Below are 21062 nucleotides of genomic sequence, written 5' to 3'. Positions count from 1 at the left end.
CGTTTGCAGTCGCAGTCCCTCTTCTGAGGTAAAGTAGCAGGCTGCCAACTAGGCCACCCTATTTCAGCTCTTAAGGTAAAAATCCTATGTGACATTAAACAAACACAGGGAAAAGGGAAAGAAAAAAAGATGGCAGTGTGCTGAGGTATGTGGGACCTGGGCAAACGCTTTCTTGGCACTCTTGCTTTTCCTCATTCACATTTCTCTTATCAACGGATGTATGAATGGGTACCACTTTGCCACATGTAGGACATACATGTATGCTCATGTAGGTCACAGCTGAATTTCCTGTCAGGAGGGGTTTTGTTCAGCCCTGTGCTGCTTATTACAAGTTGCAATCTGATTAAATCGTAAGAACACTTTAGATCTAGGCCTTGTTTCCACTTGAATATGGGGCAGAATTAACTGACTTTGGGTAGTACAGGAAGCGGGGCTCTTCCTTCTGAACCAGGGTTTGGGCAGGACACCAGGACCCTGCCCTGCTGGAGAGTACACTGTCCCCCGTCGTGTTAGATTGGGACCAATTCCTGACCATTTATGCTTATTAAACAGAAAAGACCTTTTTTTTTTTTTTTTTTTTCCCCCCCTCTCTCCACAGGATAGCCACATAACTCACCATCAGACCCAGATGATAACTGTCCTTTAGTTTTAGCTGAACATAGTGTCCATTGTAATTCTGTCCTAGGCAGTCCTAATGCACAAATCTTCTTGTCCAGTTCCCTGTGCTAGCCTACAGGTAACCACAGTACGTCAAATTTTTAATGTATTCAGGGTTGCTGCTTGTCCTGTGAATTACAGGTTGTCCTATATCACAGGCTTAAGCTCCATATCCTGGCAGAAAGAATCACAGAATCGTTCAGGTTGGAAAAGACCCTTGGGATCATCGAGTCCAACCATCAGCCCCACTCTACAAAGTTCTCCCCTACACCATATCCCCCAACATCTCATCTAAACGACCCTTAAACACATCCAGGGATGGTGACTCCACCACCTCCCTGGGCAGCCTGTTCCGCTGTCTGACCACTCTTTCTGTGAAAAATTTTTTTCTTAATGTCCAGTCTGAACCTCCCCTGTTGGAATTTAAAGCCATTCCCTCTTGTTCTGTCACTAATCACGTGTGAGAAGAGACCAGCACCAACCTCTCTACAATGTCCTTTCAGGTAGTTGTAGAGAGTGATGAGGTCTCCCCTCAGCCTTCTCCTCCTCAAACTAAACAGTCCCAGCTCCCTCAATCTCTCCTCATAGCATTTGTTCTCCAGGCCCTTCACCAGTTTCGTTGCCCTCCTCTGCACTCGCTCCAGCACCTCGATAACTCTCTCGTATTGAGGTGCCCAAAACTGGACACAATACTCCAGGTGTGGCCTCACCAGTGCAGAGTACAGGGGGACTATCACCTCCCTACTTCTGCTGGTCACACTGTTTCTAATACAAGCCAGGATGCCGTTGGCTTTCTTGGCCACCTGGGCACACTGCTGGCTCATGTTCAGCTGCTTGTCAGTTAGAACCCCCAGATCCTTCTCTTCCAGACAGCTCTCCAGCCACACCTCCCCAAGCCTGTACCGATGGATGGGGTTGTTGTGGCCCAAGTGCAGGACCTGGCACTTGGCCTTGTTGAAACTCATCCCGTTAACGTTGGCCCACCGATCCAATCTCTCCAAGTCTCTCTGTAGAGCCTCCCTATCTTCATGCAGATCGACACTCCCGCTGAACTTGGTGTCATCTGCGAACTTACTGATGATATAATAATTGTGTGTGTGTTTTCCCTGCCCCTCCTCCCCAATTATGATCATGTCTTCCCAGCCAAAGTTGCAAACCATGGCCATTCCCAGTGCTACAGTGGCAGAAGAGAAGGGGGCCTGTCACGCATTGGGTTGTGTGACCCAATTTGAGGGATGTGTTCTTAACATGTAAACCGAGTTGAGCTCAGTGGACCGCTTTTTCTGTTCCACAGGAGATCCTTTAAACTGGTAATCTAAATATACTTTGGAATCTTTTGGAAGTAAAATTGCTACCTAAACTGTATCCAGCAAAGATGCTTGAAAGAACATTTTATTAACATGAAGAAATCTAGCGCTTGGGTGTTAAGAGTGGCTGATTCAAAACTACCAGTGCTTCAATTCAGCTTGTTTATGCATAAGGCATTATGAGGTATGTTTAGTTATGTAGCCACATGTGGTTTTCTTTTCCCGTCAGGCCACTGTTTCATTCAGACCATGGCTGGTTGGGCTGTTTTGCTTTGCTTTATAGTGGTAGATAGGCTGTGAGGACCAGCTGACCCTCAGAAGTGAAGGCTGGCGACTGGCTGACACTTAGGTGACCTCTCATTCATCCTCGATGATGCTTGAATGGAGCAGGTTCGGTTGTTGGGAGGAGGCATATTTACAGCTCTGGTGTGTCAGATGGACCATGAAGGTCTGTTTTATGGGAGAGAAGTTTGGGAGAATGACATGATGAAAGGCTGTGGTGTGTGAGAGCAGTGAGAGATCGGGGAGGGGTGTGGTTCTGCGTTGGGGGCTGCAGGCAGCTCTTCCGTCATCGCAGTAACTCTCTTCCCACCAAGACACTCTGTCAAAGCATGAAGGGGATTACAGCTGTTTGATTAAAAAATAAAGTCATGGGTAAGTAGCAAAATTCCCTCCATTTTGTTTAGTTACTTTTCTGGATCTCTTGAACTGAAACCAACTCTGCAAGTCAGTGTGAAGCAGACACTTCCTGTGAAAACCAGAGACCTAGCCATAAAGGACTATCTTATCTCACCTTTGCAGTGCCTTAACTTTACTCCTTGTATTTTTGACATCAATGGCACTAGATTGTGGCAGCCCAACTTCTGGTGATGCCCCTTCTGTAATATCCTTATGTCTCACCATAAGTAATCAGAGAGGAGTAAGATACTATCAAGCATTAATGACCATCTTGCATGATGGCTCAAACAGAGTTTAAGCTGAATGCTGTTCCTTGAGATGATAAATGTCTTGTGACACCTGACAAGTGCTTTCATTCCCTGTTTAGCTCACAACAGTTGAAACACCCTGACATCAAGGAGAGCAGAGATAACAAGCCACTTTGCTAGAGATGTTCACTACCTTGCAGGAGTGAGAGGAAAGAGAAAACACAAGACCACAGCACTGCCTCACTTGTGTTTATTTTCAGATTCAGTGAGAAATTTTTTCCCTGAGTTAATACTTACATTTTGACACGAATGAAACTGGAGTCCTTTCGTATTCCTTGTTGCTTAGGCTGTACCGTATGTGAAGAAGAAATTCTTCAAGCTCACAGCCTGGATTTTCAGTCCCGTATGTGGACACTTTATTAGTAAGCAGCTGAAATGCAAGTAAAAGTTTAACAGTTTAACAGAACTGTACAAATAATTTAAGGGTAGAACTCTGTGGGTTCTGCCTCAGTAACTTCAGGAAAATAGGTCTTGCTCTTCCAAGTATTTCTCTAGAAAGTACCCAGCAGTGTGGATTCTACTTAGAGGTCTTTGTCCATTTTTCAATTTTTAATCCCTAACATAACATACATGTGGTTCAAGCACAGAGCAACACAGAAACTGAAAGGCTTTATTAGATGATTAAAGAAAATGAAAGCTGCTGTAAGTACAGTCCTTCAAGTACTATGTCAGCTGGGTGTGCAGAAAGCATGAGAACATGAAATTCAGTCTGGTAGCATTACTTCTACAATTTTGAGTGCAAACAAGTGGTAGTTCTTGCAGTAAGAGTCATATTGTCCCATCTCAGTGAAGTGAGGATGTGGTATGATGGTGAGGGAATTTTGAGTTTCATTTATGTGAAATTTTCCTTGTAAGCTATCCAACATAACAGGGTAAGAGTCTGGAATCAGAAGATAAGAACGCTGACCTCGCCAACGCCACTGCTTTGGTATGTGTAGCCCTGAATTGCCAGATGTGGGAACAGTAGTATGAGATCTTGGCTGAAATGTAACTGGTCATTCATTTTGGGTTCAATGTCTTGGGCTCATTTCATAGCAGAGGAGGCGTACCCTGGTGAAAACGATGCAGGGGAAACTTGACAAACAGGAACTTGCAGTATTTCCTGTCCCCCACTTGCTGCCTTGGGTTTTCCCTCATGAACAGAAGGCAGTTCTGGCCTGTAACTTTCAGTGGATGAGAGAGGTTTGGGGCCACTCAGTAGGTGCAAAAAAGCTAGAGTTATCCAGTGGCCTTATAATACTACCTCAAAATAAAGACTTTGAGGGGAAATATACCCGTTAGTCAACATGGGTACCAACATGTGAGCTGTGGCCAGTAGTTAATCATCTGAGTCAACTTCACAGCTTTGTCTTCAGCTGAAATCCCCCTGTTTATTATTGAAGTATTTCTTACTAGCGGGTGCTTGTTTCTGTCTCTATTTAAAACCAGTTATTAATATAAGTGTGTGTTTTTCTTATTAGTGGCCCTATTAATGAATGTGTTTAAACATAGTGTAGTTTCTGGTATATTTGATTTGAATTAAACAGTCATTATAATGGAGGGTGGGGAAAGCATGTTATATAAATTTTTAGTACATTTTGCTAGAATCTTACCACATAGCATATGGTTACCTGAGCTATGTCTTCTGCATGTCTAATTTTGTTAAAAGCATAATACTGGTGTACAAATGTTGGAATTGCTCCTGGTGGAGGGTACAGGGCATAGGAGAGCAGTGCTTAATCTCTTGCTTACAAAACTGTTAACTCTTGCCTCAGATAACCTCAGTGAAACTTCAGTATTGAACTTCAATATTAAAGCTTGTTGCTAAGATGTTCTTCATAGACCATCTGAAAAGCAACTAAAAGGCTAACTTTTAAAAAGAGGATATGATTTTATTAAGCTTATTTTATTAGAGAGAGAATGGTTGGCTTTGTGCCTACAATGGGGCTGTTAACAACTATTCCTGTGAAGTAGACTTGGCTCACATCTACTGTACATGAGTGACCTAGAAGGGTGGATGCTCGATAAAAGATATAAAGAATATCGTGATTTTAGCAACGTGGAGAGTAGACTGTGGTCTTCAACAACCCAGGAAAAAGTAACAGCACAACACTCCACAATGGAGCTGGTTCAGGGCCATCTCATCTAGTTCTGTTAAATTGGTGTTAATATGAAAGAACAATACAGCAGCCATCACTTCTCCCTAACCTAGTACTTATCCAGAGGTAGCTGCTGCTTCTTCAAGCTGCGTGCCTAAAAGCCCCTACAAATTCCCTTGAAAGCCAACTACTTTTTTGCAGTTTTTCCCTGACCTCATGGCTTCTTCGCAGTTCTTCCAAGCCGTATGCTTATTTTATGATTAGGCAGTCCTTGGGTGGGACATAGCCAATTTATTACAGATGGGTCTGGCCTAGTTTTTCTACGAAAGCTGTCCCTTTGCACTGAGGCTAAAGGATGCATGTATAGCTGTCATTCTGTAGATATAAAGCACTCAGCTGGCTTTTATGTTGCAGGTGCTACAAGGTTTTTATCCATTTTGTCAAGTAATATGGTTTCTATATAGCTGCAAAGGAAAAAAAAAAAAGAATATTTTGAGGAGCACTGCAGAAGTGATGAAAAGTGATTTATACCTGAATTCTGCTGAGACAGTTCCATCTGACTAATCTGATTGAAATACTAGAAATAATCTTAGAAGACAAACACATAAAGAGCTACAGCCTGATATCAGTTTGGGAAGTAGTAGTTTCCCTGAAGAAATAAAAAGTTCCTTTACATTTCTTGTGAATAAAATATAAACGCAAAAAGTGGGTGACAGGTTGCTAGGTAAATAGCTTGCTTCCCTAGCAATAAACAGCAAATATATAGTTGATGTTTGCAGGGTGTCTTAAAAGCAAATGCTGTTTTGATTCAATTCAGTTTTGAGGAACTTCTCCAGATAAACTCATCTCATTAATTGTACTGCTGGCTGGCACATTGCGAGGGTGAATTGCTACCTTTTTGAGCACTGTCAGATCATTATACCTGGTCTAGCAGAGCTCCAATGGACTGCGTAGTCTGAGCTTTTGTAACTAAAGGTTGGCTTTTGAAGATGAATTTCAAAATCTGTGTATCCGTATCACTGGATTTCCTGCAGGCATTGAGGAAATTATAGGTGCTCCGTGACCCACTGTGCTTTTACATATGCAAGGTGTATCAGGTCATTTAAGGGTAGCCTGGGACAGAGAGTGGTTGAAGTGAAGTCATAATTGATGCCTGCTTCTACTTCGTGTGGGATGTACCTACAGACCACTTCTACATACCTCTTGTGAGACATGGAAAATATATTTTTAATTCATAAAGCATTTATCAAACTTAAAACCAATCCAGTTCATGGCATTCTTTGTATGTCAACCCCAGAATGAGTGGCTCAAGATGTTCATCTCTGTACTGGTGGCACTTTGCCATGACAGTCCTTTGGTGCAGAGAACAGACAGCCTCCTTAGGGGTATTTCAGGTTTGCTTATTGCTGGAAAAGTATGTTCAAGCCAGAAAAGCTTTCCTTCAGCCACTGATTGCGTTTTCTTGGTAGCTTTTAAGATGATTGCAGGTAATGATCTAGAAGGCTGGGTGTTGCTTTTATGTGTTGAAATGTTATTGTAGAAGATTGGTTCCAGAATGAATGGACTTGGGACCGGAGGAGAAGTGGTGTTAGATGGTTAATAAGTGGCTTACTTCTACCATTCTCCACTTTAAGAGGTATGTCAGCCCAGTGGTACAAAGCAGGACTGTGATCAAGTTCAAGTTGGTGCAGAGATAGGGTCATTGTATTGGTATAAGTTACTTGTGTATGCTGGCAGAGCAGAAAGTGTTAACTTTAGTAGTTGGAGAACAAGTAGGTCTCTAGCTTAGGGGAAAAAGTTCATCTTAGAGTGTTTGGAAAGGGAACTAACTGAGGAAGTATTAGTCATTCCCTGTGCATAAAGCAAGTCATCATTTGTATGTATGACAGTATTTTAGTTAGACCATGTCAAAAGAGTATCTTGAATACTGAAATAAATTGAGCTTATTTTTGGTGTGATACATCACATACTTACCTGAGATTGTATAACATTTGGAAAAACAAACTCAAATTGTGAAGAAAGTGAATTAAACTGACTACAGTAATTTAAAAGAAGGATAACCTGAGGCATCGTTGATCTTTTTTTTTTTTTTTAGCGCTCTTCCGCCTATATTTGATTTGCTTTTCTTAGATTTGCAGTTTGTGTACGATATCAGTTGACCTCCTACTTAATGGTGAGCTTTAGGATTCCTGAACAGAACTAGGTTCAACCTCTGATTTAATAGAACATTTATTTTTTCCAGCCCTCTAAATGTCCAGCTTCCTGGAGAAGTAGGAAAAGCTTTTGCACAAGCGTCACCCATTTCCTTTGCCAATCTCATTTTTGCCCGTTTCTTTAGTAAGTGGGTATTACTGTTTCTCCTCCATTCTTGTTGTCAGGGGATTTTAGGAAAAAGACTGAGGCAGCAGCTCTGCTTTACTGAATGCCCAACTGGTGCCGCAGAGCCAGCAGGGGACTCATGGAGTAGCCTTGGCCTGTGCAGAAGTGAAGTAAATAGCATCTGCTCTCTCTGAGCTTCTGCTCCTCCAGACTAATGCCATGCTGGTTTGGAGTCAGTTCTTTGATTTTCCTCTCTAATGTTTCTTCGAAAATACTTGCCAGAACAAGGTACATAGACATGTAAGAAGGACCGGTATACCACATAGCTCCTCCCAGTTCAGACCCTGACCTTCCCCTTCTGTTCATGCTTTATCTTTTATCTCTTCTCTATCAGTTGAGGGCCAGTTATACTTGTGCAAGTGAACCAAACTAATATTCTTCACCAGACCTTTATGCTGCACAAGCAAAAAACCAAATCTCTTTATGCTCCAGTCAAACTCCTTGCAGCGTCCTGAAGTCCTGGTGATGGCAGCACAGTGGGTAAGAGCTGCTGTACCTCAGCAGAAGATGAAGTTTACCATTTTCACTGTACTTCATACGTGATATTTAGAAATAAAAATAGAGCAACAAAGTTTGGACCTGGGAAAATCTGCTGTCTCCCTCCTAAGGGATAATATCAAATATCAGTGAATAAAAATATTCACTGGCTTGGATTTGGACCTTGTCTGAACAGTGTGAATTAGGCATCATGGAAATGGCAACAAATGCCATACCAGGCAGTATGTATAGTTAGCGACAGCATCCTCATTCAGCTGTTTAAATTCATCACTGTGATAACACTGCTTCCCTCATTCAAAAATCAGAAATCCACCCTCAGAAAAAAGTCTTTAAAAAGAAAGTGAAGTTGCTTTTTTTTTTTTTGAATTGCCTTCTCTAATTTTAATCTTCCTTTGCTTGAATCAAATGTGTGATAATGAAAATATAGCTAATTATCTCACATACCATTTTGCTGGCTGTTGCAGGAGGTTTTGTCAGAAGGCCCAGCTGGCAATAAGTTTATCTTGATGCAAAAGTTTGGTCTGCCTGTGTGCTAAGGCCACCAAATATGCGAAGATCTCATCTGGAAGCTGTGTAAATGCAGTAAACCCTGCCAACAGACAGGATATTTTAGTTTATGTCAGACTGCATATGGCTTCTTGTGAGCTCAAACCCACAGGTTTTCAGTAGAAGAGGTCAGTTCTGCCTGCAGAAGGTTTGAGATTGGGTTTCTTATGTGGGAAGCACTGTTCAGTCGTGGTTGGCCTCAAAGATTTTCATAGTCTACAGCAAAAAATAAGGTGGTACTTTTGGATGCTGGAGTGGAATTTAACAATACTAGCTAATGTTGATAGCATTATTATGGAAATAATAGCAACCATTAACTGCTGTATATGGTCTGAGCAGAGGGTGATGCAAAGCCACATTATGTATGTGGTTACAGAACTATCTAATATTCTCAAGTCTAAAAAAATTAGACCAGCAGGTATTTGAGATTGTCTTGCTGTTAAAGGTTTTCTGTGTATGGTTTTACATACATTTTTAATTACCTATCCCATGAACATGATGAATTAGAACTACCCTCTATATATGTATATACATATAAAGACCTCTTTCCCCCAACAACATAAGCAATCAGTTTTTCATGTCATACTATTACTCTGTGTGAGAAAAAGGGGGTGGATGAAGGTAGGGGTTAAATTTGAATCTACATAGATGATGGTGAAGAACAACAGAGACTTTTCACAAGCATTGGAAGAGCAGCAAGAACACAGGTTTGGAGATGTTACAGCTGTACCAATGTCACTTTGCAGGTAATAAATACAGTAGAAGAGCAAGTTCATGTTCAGAAAGATTTGCAACTCTTGGGCAGTGGGTTTTGCTTATCTTTAGTACAGAAATGAGGAAGGCTTGCCTGTCTTCAATGAAATTGCAAGATGAACTCATAATACCTTTTGACTAACAGAACAAACATGGGAAGTTAGGGATAGTGTTCAGTGCAAGACCTGAATACCTGCTCTATCGCTAGTACTATTTCTTGAGGCAGTGACACATTCAAAAGCTTTTTATCTTTAGAAAGGACAGGTGAAAGTGTGTGCAGGTCAGTAGGCTGAGAAAACTTTTGCATTTTGCTACTTTAACTGATGTTTCAAAGTCTTTTTTTGTGCCTTGCTTTCCTATGTCCCAAACTAAGTTTCAGCTTTATTTTCTTTCAGCAAAGAACATTACAAATGCTAAAGAGGTTTTTGATCTGAATAAACTGAAGGCAAAATAGTCAGTCCAAGTTTATAGGTATTGCAGAGCTTTTATGTGGAAGGAATAAGAAAAGCCACAAATACTCAGCTCTACAGGAATGAATAAAAATACAAGAAGTTGTTGAGCATAGTGAAAATTGATCAGTCCATCCTTTGTATGGTATCCCGTAGTGTTGCTAACTCAAAGTTAGCAGTAAATAAAAACTGTCTACGTCAACATATTTTTCTACATCATGGATGGTAATAATGTACTTTTTGTTTCATGAAGCAGAGGTTCCTTTCCTAAATAATTTATTCATGAGAGAATTGAAGAAGATGAACTATAAAGCAGTGAAAGGATAACTTAGTCATTCTCCTAAATCTGAATTCATCATTGTAAGGGGAAAGAAACCGTTTTGCTGCTCTTATCATTTTTCCCAAGCTGTTTTGTGCACTTTGGCTCTACTTTCTTGTGATGGTTGATGATTTGATGGTCTGGTTTGGTGTGATGAACCACCTTGATGCCACCTGACTCTATGGAAGAGGGACTTACCTCACTTCATTTACCCCAGTTATCTAAGTTATAATGCTAAAAGGAAACAAATGCTTGTATTTTGTAAAATGTAGTGAACCTGTTTCTGAGGAATTTAGGAAAACCTATGCTGGTTGTGATGAAATACTCCTCCTGCGTGTGTACATGAGTAGGTTTCAGTTGAACAAAGGATATTTTGCAACATCACATGGTTATCTCAGAATCTCCAGTCAAAGAGTTGTCACTGAGTTACCCCCAAGCCTGTTTACTTTTTAACCTAAATTTAATGCAGGCAAATATGAATTTTATTTTCACAATGTCTGATGATATATATAAAATTAGCCAGTTATTCTTTGGCTGATATTCAAACAGAGACTAGGGTTTTGCAAACCTTTGGGTATAATTTTGAAATCTATTTGAAAGTAGCCCCACCCAATTGCATTTCTTTCATTGAAAAAAAAAAAAAGCTTGCATAGGATAGAAGTGGTTTCTGAGAGTCTGCTATTAAAAAAAGAGGAGAAAAGCAAATCCAAGTATTTTTTACTTCTCCTTTTCCTGGCATATGATACATTTCACATATCACTGCAGTAATTACCCTCTCTTCCAATTTTAAAATTATGACAGATTATGCTCAAGTATATTTCTCTGTATTTGTATTTCTGTGAAATTTACCATTTGAACAGGGATGAATAGCAGTTGTCTTTTATTCAGTTGTCTTGTGTTTTTCTGAGTTTGAATCTGCAACCTTGGATGTGGGGCAAAAAGACTTTTCTATCATATGAAGCACAAGAGCACATTTTGCAATCCTTGGTTGCTCACACTGAGTAGTAATTATTCAAATAAGTCTGTGCTGGATACTCATGTAAGTAACTATTCACATGTTACTTGGTTTGTAGTTTCATGATAAAGCAACAGCAGTTTCAGCAGAAAAAACAAGGGTAAGGAGTTCTCCTTTTCTTCTTCCTTCTGCACTGTTTCTGCTCTCTACCCAGATCTGCAGTGTGCTGCCTGTTCACTTACCCCACTGCAGCTGTTTGCAGGGACACATTATGAACCTGCTCAGCAAATTGATCTGAATTAATTAAAAAGAAAAAAAAAGGAAAAAAAATATTCTGGAAGAGTTACAGATTTGAGTCAGAATTACAAGGTACCACCTGTGTACTTAGAATTGATGCTTTATTTTTTTTTAAATTGAATTAGTGACTATTACATCATTTTAATTAATGTACTGCACTAGGTGATATGTTTTCAATGTTAGATATGCAGATCTGGAATTACTACCAGTTTGGATTGATGGGGCCAAAATCTGAAAAAGAGCAGTTGTGCAGGATGCATGAAACCCAAGTCAGAAAGCTGCGAATGCTGATTTCTTAGAGGGATTCTCTGTCTTGAATGGCAGTCCATCAGTTTAGTGTTAAGACTTGGCACTGAAGAACCTAAATTTCTAGGTAAATGTTACCATCACTAGGGAAGGTTTGGAACTCAGAAAACACAATTCCAGCTTGATTTTAATTTTTTTTTTCAGACACAGACAAATGTTTTCTGTTGGTGTTTGTTTTATGACTGTTATGCTAAGTGTGTTTTTCAGAGTGCTTTTTTTTCTTCTGAACCACTCCAGAAAAAGTGACCATTACTTAATGTATTTGGGTCATAGAAGCCCTGGTCAGACTGGGGTGCACTTTCTCTTTCCTACTCACTAGAACTTCCACTGGGACTTTCATATGTTTATTCAACTGTTTGAATGTTACATGTGCTTACCGACTGGCTTATGGTGACTAATTGTTTCAATAAACAAATGCAATCCAGGAGCTGGGAGTGGGAACCAGGAGATGCATGGGTAGTGTTGCAACTGCCGGGGTTACCTCATCACTTAAAGCCTTGGTTTTCCCCAGTGAAAACCAGGCAAGGTGGCATGCATAAGAAGCTCTGTCTACAAGTAAAAACTTACTTTGTACATCTTGACCAATATTGACTTAGCAAATTTATCTTAACAGTTGTTTTCATTTGCTTTGAGGAGGGTGTGTGGTGACATCATGGCCATAGAGGTGAATATTTGTGTAATGTGAAGATGGATCAATGCAAGGATGCAGACTTTTTGATTACTTAAAGTTGAGAATGTTTTCCTACCCTAAAAAAAGCTGAGAATCTGTAACTCTTTCTGATTTCAGTCATAATTCCAAGTACTCAGCATCTGTGCAAATTAGATCATATTTGTTATTGTGTAACTCAGGTTGGCAGGGAACAGGGCAAGTCCTTGGCAGGAGTGATACTGTGACAAGTTTAGATGGGTGGCAGCACAAAAATCCCATAGCTGTTTGTGACAAGATAACAATGTGTCATGCAAACAGCTTCATGTCCTGATGGTCTGGGAACAATGGAATATTTTTGGAGGAGAAGTGCAGAAAATTTCTAAAACTGTACTGAAGAAAAAGTAGTAATGTATAGGTTTGATAAGAGGTAAGGGTGGCTGTTACAGGTACTTCTCAGTGAAGTATAGCAATTTTGTAAAGGAACTTTCAGAATAATAGGTGAGGGTTCAGTTGTCCTGAGCCTTATTTATGGAAACAGAAATGTGGCTGGAGCCACTGGCTTGGAAAAAACCCCAAACAAAACAAGTTTCTGTGACTAAATGCAGATTCAAAGGTTGATCTTCTGACCTGGGAAACTGGTTCTAATCTGCAGAGATCTCCATAGCAGAGATGTAGCAACCAGGTGCAGACATTGACCAATAACATTATCAATGTTTTTATTTTTTTAATGCTGATTTTTGTCAAAAGGATTTTTGTTTTGCTTCGTGTATAATGTTAATGTGACCAAAGAGGGCAGGTAGGGAAATGAAATATTTTAGCATTATCAATACTGAAATTTGAAATCATAGCTAATTTTGAATCCTTCTTGTGCTCTCTAGTGTAGCGGTCTGGGGATCTCTGAGATCACAGTTTCTAAGAAGGATAATAATTATGTTTTTCTTAAGTGCCAACAGAGAATTTATACTACAGAGAACAGAAGGGTTGTTTTGAGTGGGAGTTTCGTGTGCCTTAAGGTGGTCTGAAAGTTAATACTGACTTTTAATTCTTTGAACAATTTTCAGTTCATGGTAGTATCTTTCCTTCTGCAATTACCTTCAAGACTGTAAATTTATTTTTAGAAGGGCAATAAAACAGAATTGGGTAGCTTTAATAATTAAAGGATGCACTCAAGACAATTACTAATTTAAAAAGATCTATCTTCTTCCCAGAAATGCAGTGTGACAAATGACCAACAAAATGTATGTATGCATCAGAGAAAGAAGAGAAACAAGAAGAGATTATTCATAATAATGACCATTTCCAATCCTATTATAGTCTTTTACTTATGCATCTTAACCTGGTCTTATTTTGTAGTTCCACGTAAACCACAGATTAATTTTTTAGCATATACAGATATATACCTTGAAAAGAAAAGGCTGTTTTAGAGCAGTGATCAACTACATCCAGCTATGTGAAATGGCAGGAGTGTGGGGATACAAGAGCTTAGTTGGCCAAAACAGGGAGTGAAACGTGGTATCAGGACTAGACTAGAAAGCAAAGGGTGTCATTTTATATACTGTCACAACAACTAATGACATGTTTAGGCACAAAGCAAAAGGAGAGGCACTGAAGTGAATTTGTTTGCATTCAATTTTATTTAAACTTTTCTTTTGTAATGTAATGTTGTGAGGAGGCCTGCAGCTTTTCAAGCTTCTCAGCACAATACTGTGAAATGCACTTTTTTGTCCGTGCTGAAGTTATGTTGCCTGCAGAGAAAAATGTACATACATTACCCTGGTGAATTTTGAAATACTCTTAAGTAGTAAATAGGTGCATAAATTAAGCCCTGTGAGAAATGAAAAAAGTTTTGGTTTTGGGTGTTTTTTTTTTTCCATAGGTTGGAAGGAAACTTCCTACTGGTACAGAGACCTGCAGTGATTATCTAGGGATTTGGCTTGGGTTATCCCCCTGCCCCCTCCACACATGCACACATGATATTTGTAGTCACTGGTGCCTCAGCAGATGCTGCTGTTCCTTCTTCAAGCCGTGGCCCCTGGCCTCGAGCCGTGCTGCTCTAGCCAGAGCTGCGGTCAAGGTCTGTGCCTGCAGTATGCCCTGGCTTCAGAGCACAGCTCGAAGTGGGGGCCAGACCTGGCAGAAAGCTAGCAAAGGGAAAGGTAATGGGGTGAGGGGAAAAGTTTCTGGAACAGCTTCTTCACAAGCTCCCCCACACCTTTCATTCCTGCCTCCATGCCACGTCCTGTGTTAAGTCTGTGCAGGCAGCACAGTGGTGCATGATGAAATGTCTGGCTGGATCCCTTCCCTAGCCTGCTTCCCAGCCCGACGGGAGGAACACTCACACCCACACAAGGCAGAGTGGCACGCTGAGGTGGCAGCGAGCAGATGAGGGAGGAGGTCCGCTGTGTCCTAAGCTGGCATCATTGCAAAGAACAGAGAGATCGCCTGATGATGTATCTGGCAGGATGCTGGAGCCAGATTTGCAAACAAAGTAACTGTGGGTGCGTTTGTGTTTATGTACTCCTAAGTCTGTCCTACAGGTATCGATCACAGTGTAAAACTTTAAGGCAGCTTGACATTACTGAGCTACCAGAACTGTCAGTAAATTACTTAGATTGTTGATGATTTGCATGAAGTCTTTCTGAATAGAAGATGGAGGGCATATACTTAGCACTTTCTGAAAAATTAGACTTAATTCTTTGTTCTCAAATTGACATCTTCTAAATGACCATTTGTGTCTGAAATTTTTCATTAATATAATTGGGGTGAATTTTCAAAATTACTTTTACTGATCCATGTTCAATTTTGAATATCAAACATTTTGCAAATGGCATTTATGTATGCGCAGACCTTAGCAATTAAAACTTTGATACACATTAGGACTTTGTGGTGAAGAGCAGTCATACACTGCTGTTTGCCTGGAGTGTGTTTTGGACTTCTCACCCATATTTTCTGTGATGTAGGCTGCAGTGTCCCTTATTTCATCCCAGTCAGGTACAGCTTTTGCCTTCCTGGGAACATTCCAGTGCAGCCCTCAGCTGAGCAAACCCTGAACTTTCTTGTCTAATAATGAACTCTTGTAAACTTCCAGATGCTTAGGGTGAGCTCTAGCTTTCTGTATATTCAGGTAGTTTCATTTATAGGTAGAAGTTCTTTTTACTACAGAAATCTCCAGCTCTGTGATCCCCCAAAGATATCGTAATGATTTATTCCTCTCATCTTCACAGGAACTGATATTCAATGGCTAGAAACAGAGCTGACAAGCGGATGAAATGAATATGACTACTATCCTACAAGAGATTTTGATTAAAAGATCACAGCAGAAGAAGAGGACTTCTCCCTTAAACTACAAAGAGAGGCTTTTTGTACTTACAAAGTCTATGCTAACATATTACGAAGGTCGAGCGGAGGTAGGTAACACTGATTTATATTATAAAGTGCCTTTGTTCCTTTTTGCTTTTGTATACTCTTGGCTTTTTTCTTACCATATATCATACTGTCAGGAGCAGATGGGGGCAATGGTCATGGGTGCCATTGAACATGAGCTGCCATTTCTTTTTTCTCTTACTTATAATGCACATTGACAGAGGTGCAGACAACTTATCTGGTAGTCAATGTGAACTGGTTCTTAATCACAGTGGTAGTACATAGCCAGAATGCCAGAAATAAGATAAACTAGCTTTTATAGCTGGTCATCAAAACTGATTTCTTTCTCTCTCCAGAGAGATGAAAGATCACTGCTATCACAAAGTGGAGAGAAGGTAGAAAAACTTACAATCGTAGTTGCTTGTGGGCATGTTTACTGTGAAGGCCATTACTTTCACAGCTAGGAATTAACTGAATTCAAACAGGAGGAAAAACACTTGGTAGGAGCAGTGCATTGCAGACTAAGTTTGCTAGAGATGAGATCCATTAAAGTGGATCATGTAAATTTGTAATTGAAATGAAGCTAGAAGCAGTTTATCTTTGACAGCACAAGCAGCTTATCCCTGTTACCACTTTCTGTGTAAATTCAGTTACACCAGAAATCAGCAGTTTAAACTAGGCAAATCTTCAGACCAGCATTTCTTTCAAATGTGCTTCACTCAGTTTCATCAAGGTCACCTGCCCCCAGAGTGCCCTGTCATATCTTTAGTGCTGGGGGTGAGATTTTCCACTTAACTGAGGCTGCTTTTCAGATTTGTCACAATGCAAAAGGGGATTAGAATGGCTGCAGTATCTGATGAAGCATGCTCTACACCTTGGGAAGCCATCCAACAAATAAAACTTAATGGAGACAACTCTGCAAACTCTTGTGTCAGCTGTTACCTCTGATGAAAGAAGGGGGTACAGAAAAGCTAAGGCTTGCTAAGCATGTTTCTCTTGCCAGAGCTTGTGCTTGCAGCAGAATTGAACTCACTTACCATGCTCCAAGATCACAGTGGTCTGTTGTAGCTGCTGTACTCTGAATATAGCTCAGGCCCCGTCAAGGATTAAGAACAAGATCACAGACTGGCTGAGGTTGGAAGTGACCTCTGAAGGCCATCTGGTCCAAGCCCCCTGCTCAAGGGCCACCTAGAGCTGGTTGCCCAGGACTGTATCCAGATGGCTTTTGAATATCTCTATGGATGGAGACTCCACAACATCTGCCAGTGCATGGGCACCCACACAGTTTAAAAAAAAAAAAAAAAAAAAAATTTGTTTCCTGATGTTCAGAAAGAGCCTCTTGTATTTAATTTTGTGCCTGTTGCCTCTGGTCCTGTCACAGGCCATCACTGGAAATGGGCTGGCTCTGTCTTCTTTGCACCCTCCTTTCAGGCATCTATATGCATTAGTAAGACTCCCCCGAGCCTTCTCTTCTACAGTCTAAACAGTCCGAGCTCTCTCAGCCACTCTTGATAGGAGAGGTGCTCCAGTCCCTTCATCATCTTTGTGGCCCTTTGCTGGACTCTCTTCAGTATGTCCAGGTCTCTCTTGTAGTGGGGAGCCCAGAAGAGGACACAGGACTCCAAATGTGGCCTCCCCAGTGCTGAGTACAGGGGAAGGATCACCTTCCTTGACCTGCTGGCAATACTTTATCTAATGCAGCCCAGGATACCTTTTGCCTTCTTTGTGGCAAGGCCACATTGCTGGCTCATATTTGACTTGGCGTCCACCAGGACCCCCAGTCCCTTTTCTGACAAGCTGCTTTCCAGCTGGGCAGCCACCAGCATATACTGATGCACGGGGTGGTTCCTTCTCAGGTGCAGGACTTTGCGCTTCTCCTTGTTGAAGTTCATGAGGCTCCTGTCAGCCCATTTCTCCAGCCGGTTGAGGTCCCTCTGGATGGCAGCATGTCCCTCTGGCTCATCATCCTTTCCTTCTGGCTTTATGTCATCAACAAACTTGCTGAGGGTGCTTTCTGCTCCATCATCCAGGTTATTAATGAAGATGTTGAACAGGACTCGACCCAGTATTGATATTGACTCCTGGGGTACAGAGCTAGTTACTACCCTCCCAACTACTCTAACTAGTCTTTGTGCCACTGACCACCACCCTCTGGGTCTGGCTGTTCAATCAGTTTTCAGTCCACTCTGGAATATGAATTTGTGTATTTTTACTGTCTGTGGAGTTAAAATATGTACTACTTTGAATGTTGTAGTTTGGGGGTTTTTTGTTGTTCTGTTTTGTTTTGTTTTGTTTTTTTTCTAGAATGCTCCCCCCCACCCCGAGAATAAATAGGTGGGGGCTAAGAAGACCTCTGAAACATGTCTTGCATGCTTATCCTCTGTCAGCTTACATGCAGGGCAAATAGAAATGTGACTAACAGGTTTTGCAGGTCTAGTTGTCACCCTTTAAGAAGTTGCTACTTCCAACTTTCCCTTTCCAGCTTTACTTTTTCCCTTCAGGTTAATGTCCTCTGGCTAAAATACCCTTCTAGGAAACTGATGAGTGGATCTGTCTCAGGAGGGGTTTAAACTATCTATCAGTTTTATTTGCAGTGAGATAGAGCAGGGCTGCCTGTAGTGCCCTCAGCTGTGGAGGCAGTAAGTTCTTAAAAGGTTCCAGCCTAAGATAAGGACAGTTGAGGTGAAAATATACATTACACCCACGCTAGCCTAGCAGTTTGCTGCTGAAACAGGCAGATCCATCTCATCCATGTCCTAGCCTTGCAGGCCTCCCCCATCTGCTTGAATTGGTCCTGGCACTTCTTGAAATCCATGCTGCTCTAAAAAAAACCTTGCTAATCAGCAGAAAGATATTTGATCCAGTTTTATTTTTGCTGGATTAGTGTTCTGCTGGGTTAGCAAGCCGTGTTAGGCTTGGTGCAGGATCTAACAAGTGCCAGAGGCGGTGCCAGGTGGAGGAGGAGGACAGGATGCTCTGGCTGTTGACATCAGCAGGTGGTTAGACTGGCTCAGCCATAACACATAGCTTTCCAACCTCAAACCCTTTTAATTTTCACTCTTCCTCCCACTTCAGATTATTTTAAACATTAATCAGCATTCTATTTTATTAACAATATTGTCTGAAAATAATGAGCTCTGATCTTAGAGGGGCACACTGAATATTTTTCACAGCAATACTTGGTCTCTATTTGAAAAAAAATAATTACTGCGTGACTGAGATCTCTGACACAGCAGTAATTCCTGTGTGTCACTGGGCAACTGAAATGGAAAAACTGGGGCTTTTATCATTTGTTTGGTTTTTGATTTTTTTTTTAAGTCGATGATGGCTGCAAATTTGTATTTACAGTAAGACAGTTGTATATTCTGGTTGAAGTAATTTATATAAAAAGAAAAAACTTATTAGAGATTAAAATAATTCTGGCCCCTCTGAATAGTTGGGAGATTTATTGCTGAAATAAATGTGACTACTGTGTATGCTGGTTGAATTTAAAGATATGACAGATGAAAGGATAGGTACAGACTGATCTCATTTCAGGCTTGGCAATATTCAAAGTCCAGATTGGTAAGATAAACATAGAAATCCCAAGCTAAGAGGATCCCACACCCTCATTTTAATCACATAACTGCAGTGGTAGCAGTCTGCCAAGGGTGGCTGAGTTCTGCTCCCCTAGGCAAGTGTGTATGATTCCCAGTGTGGTCGCTGGTGAAACTGAAGTCTTTTCTTGTTTTTACCATTTTAACTTCTACGGGAATTCAGTAGAGAGAATTCAAGAAGAACCCAGAGTTTGTGGGTCACGTGAATAGTCATACCACTTCTTTTTAAAAACAAGATTAAATTAAATCTCGTTAACCAAATCAGTCAATACTCGGTGTGGGCAGGTCAGGATTGTAAATAAGGTGACAGAATTAGATACTTGGTATGTCTGGTGACAGAAGTAGAATATTTATGACAGCAGAAAGCAGTCAGCCATAGCAAATATTTTTGTAAATGCTGCTGAGAGGTTTAACTGACCCTGTTCTGTGCAGCCGGTGGTAGGGGATCACTTGCTCTTTGACCAGAAACTGCAAATTATGGAAGCTCTCTTCTCTATTTTTTCTGTCCTATGTCTTGACAAAGTGCCATATACCTACTTGGAGCAATAAATTATTATCTCATAAGCATGACTACTAGCAACAGGGTAAAATCCTGTTTAAACTTGCTCATAACCTATATAAACCTTTTAATACATGTTTTTAAGCAGCTCAGGCGCCCTGTCAGGGCACAAAATGCCTACAGTGAAGCTGGAGCTGCACTGCTGCCATGAGAAGGAGAAATGTAGCTTCTGTACTTAGAAATATTGCTGGACTATAGGTCATGGAGGAGGTGTGTGAGCTATCAATGAAGCATAACTACAGAATCAATAAAGAGGCTGAATTTCAAGACTGGTTTCAAAGCACAGAAACCCCGAGGAAGGAGAGTCCTAGTTTAGGTCACCTGTGAAAAGCTCTACAATTAAGTAATGTCATGGGAAACTTATTTTGTGTAGGAAGCCAATAGGACCTTGGCTTTTATGGCTTGACTACTTCTGGGCATTATACTGTTTGGTTAAAAAAATGGGAGATGTATCACCTTAAGGTTGGAAAGAGTATTTTCTGTCTTTTTTTTTTTTTTTTCCCTTAAGGTTGTAAAAGTGGCTAAAGAGATCGGAATGTGATGGATTCCATTTGTAATGAAGACAAAAAATCTTGTAGAAAGAAATAACTGACTCTGCCTCCAAGCACAGAATACTGATCATAAATGTATAAAAATAGAGAAGTAAAATGTCTTCCTGTTCTGAGTACGCAGATGTACTGTAAAACTGAATATGCTGCAGTCAGAAGGATTTAAGATATGTACAGTGTTCTCAAATATACATTGTAGACTTACCAAGCCAACTTTAAATGGATTTACGTAGATAGTAGTAACTACAGCAGTTTGGAAGTGAGAGGTAATAGTCATTTTTGCACAAACTTGCCCTTGCTCTTGAGGATTTCTGCACTATGCTTCCTGGTGTCAGCTAGATTGCAGTGTAACTTCTTCAGGTAATCTGGTTGTATAGCAAAGGCATGTAGTGCTCTAGTGAGGAAACACTAGTGTGAAATATTTTATTAGGAAATCTCTCAAATTTTCTGTAGTTTGAAAGCTCAGCATACTACTTCAGTTATGCTTCTGTTCATTTTCCTGAGCTATTATCTTCTAAGAAATAAAAAAAATACTAATCTGTAGGAAATTAATAAGCAAAGTTAAGTAATTTTAAAATAAACCTACTTGTCTGAAAATCAAATATTTAATGCAGTAATTAATCTAATTTGGAATGTTTTTTCTATTTTTGACAAGCAAAAATTTAGCTAAAATTTTAGTATGACTTTTCCCAAATTGCTAATTTAATCTTGAAGGGAGTGTACATTTGAAATACAGGGAGGCATTTGTGGAAATAACTTCACATATGCACGGCCCTGGGTACGTTTGGCCATTTTCTTTCAAAAGTGTCCTCACATC

General features: G+C 40.5%; 1 protein-coding gene across 8 annotated transcripts in view; it reads left to right on the top strand.

The window, feature by feature from the left end:
* The window catches only part of TEC (tec protein tyrosine kinase), a 52842-nt gene that overhangs the window by 4168 nt on the left and 27612 nt on the right, over positions 1–21062 (top strand). For 7 of the 8 annotated variants that reach the window (XR_012628669.1, XR_012628668.1, XM_074866124.1 and 4 more), the window contains exon 2: positions 15404–15586. Coding sequence is in view for 6 of the 8 variants with exons in the window: in XM_074866124.1 (XP_074722225.1) it covers positions 15449–15586 (138 nt within the window). In the remaining 2 variants the exon portion in view is untranslated. Of the gene's footprint in view, positions 1–14659; positions 14678–15403; positions 15587–21062 lie in introns of those variants that run through there. The other variant, XM_074866120.1, reaches the window with a different exon arrangement.

This window comes from Strix uralensis, chromosome 4 (genome assembly GCF_047716275.1).
Source record: "Strix uralensis isolate ZFMK-TIS-50842 chromosome 4, bStrUra1, whole genome shotgun sequence".
Classification (NCBI taxonomy): Eukaryota; Metazoa; Chordata; class Aves; order Strigiformes; family Strigidae; genus Strix; species Strix uralensis.
This window is presented reverse-complemented; position numbering and strand designations above follow the sequence as displayed.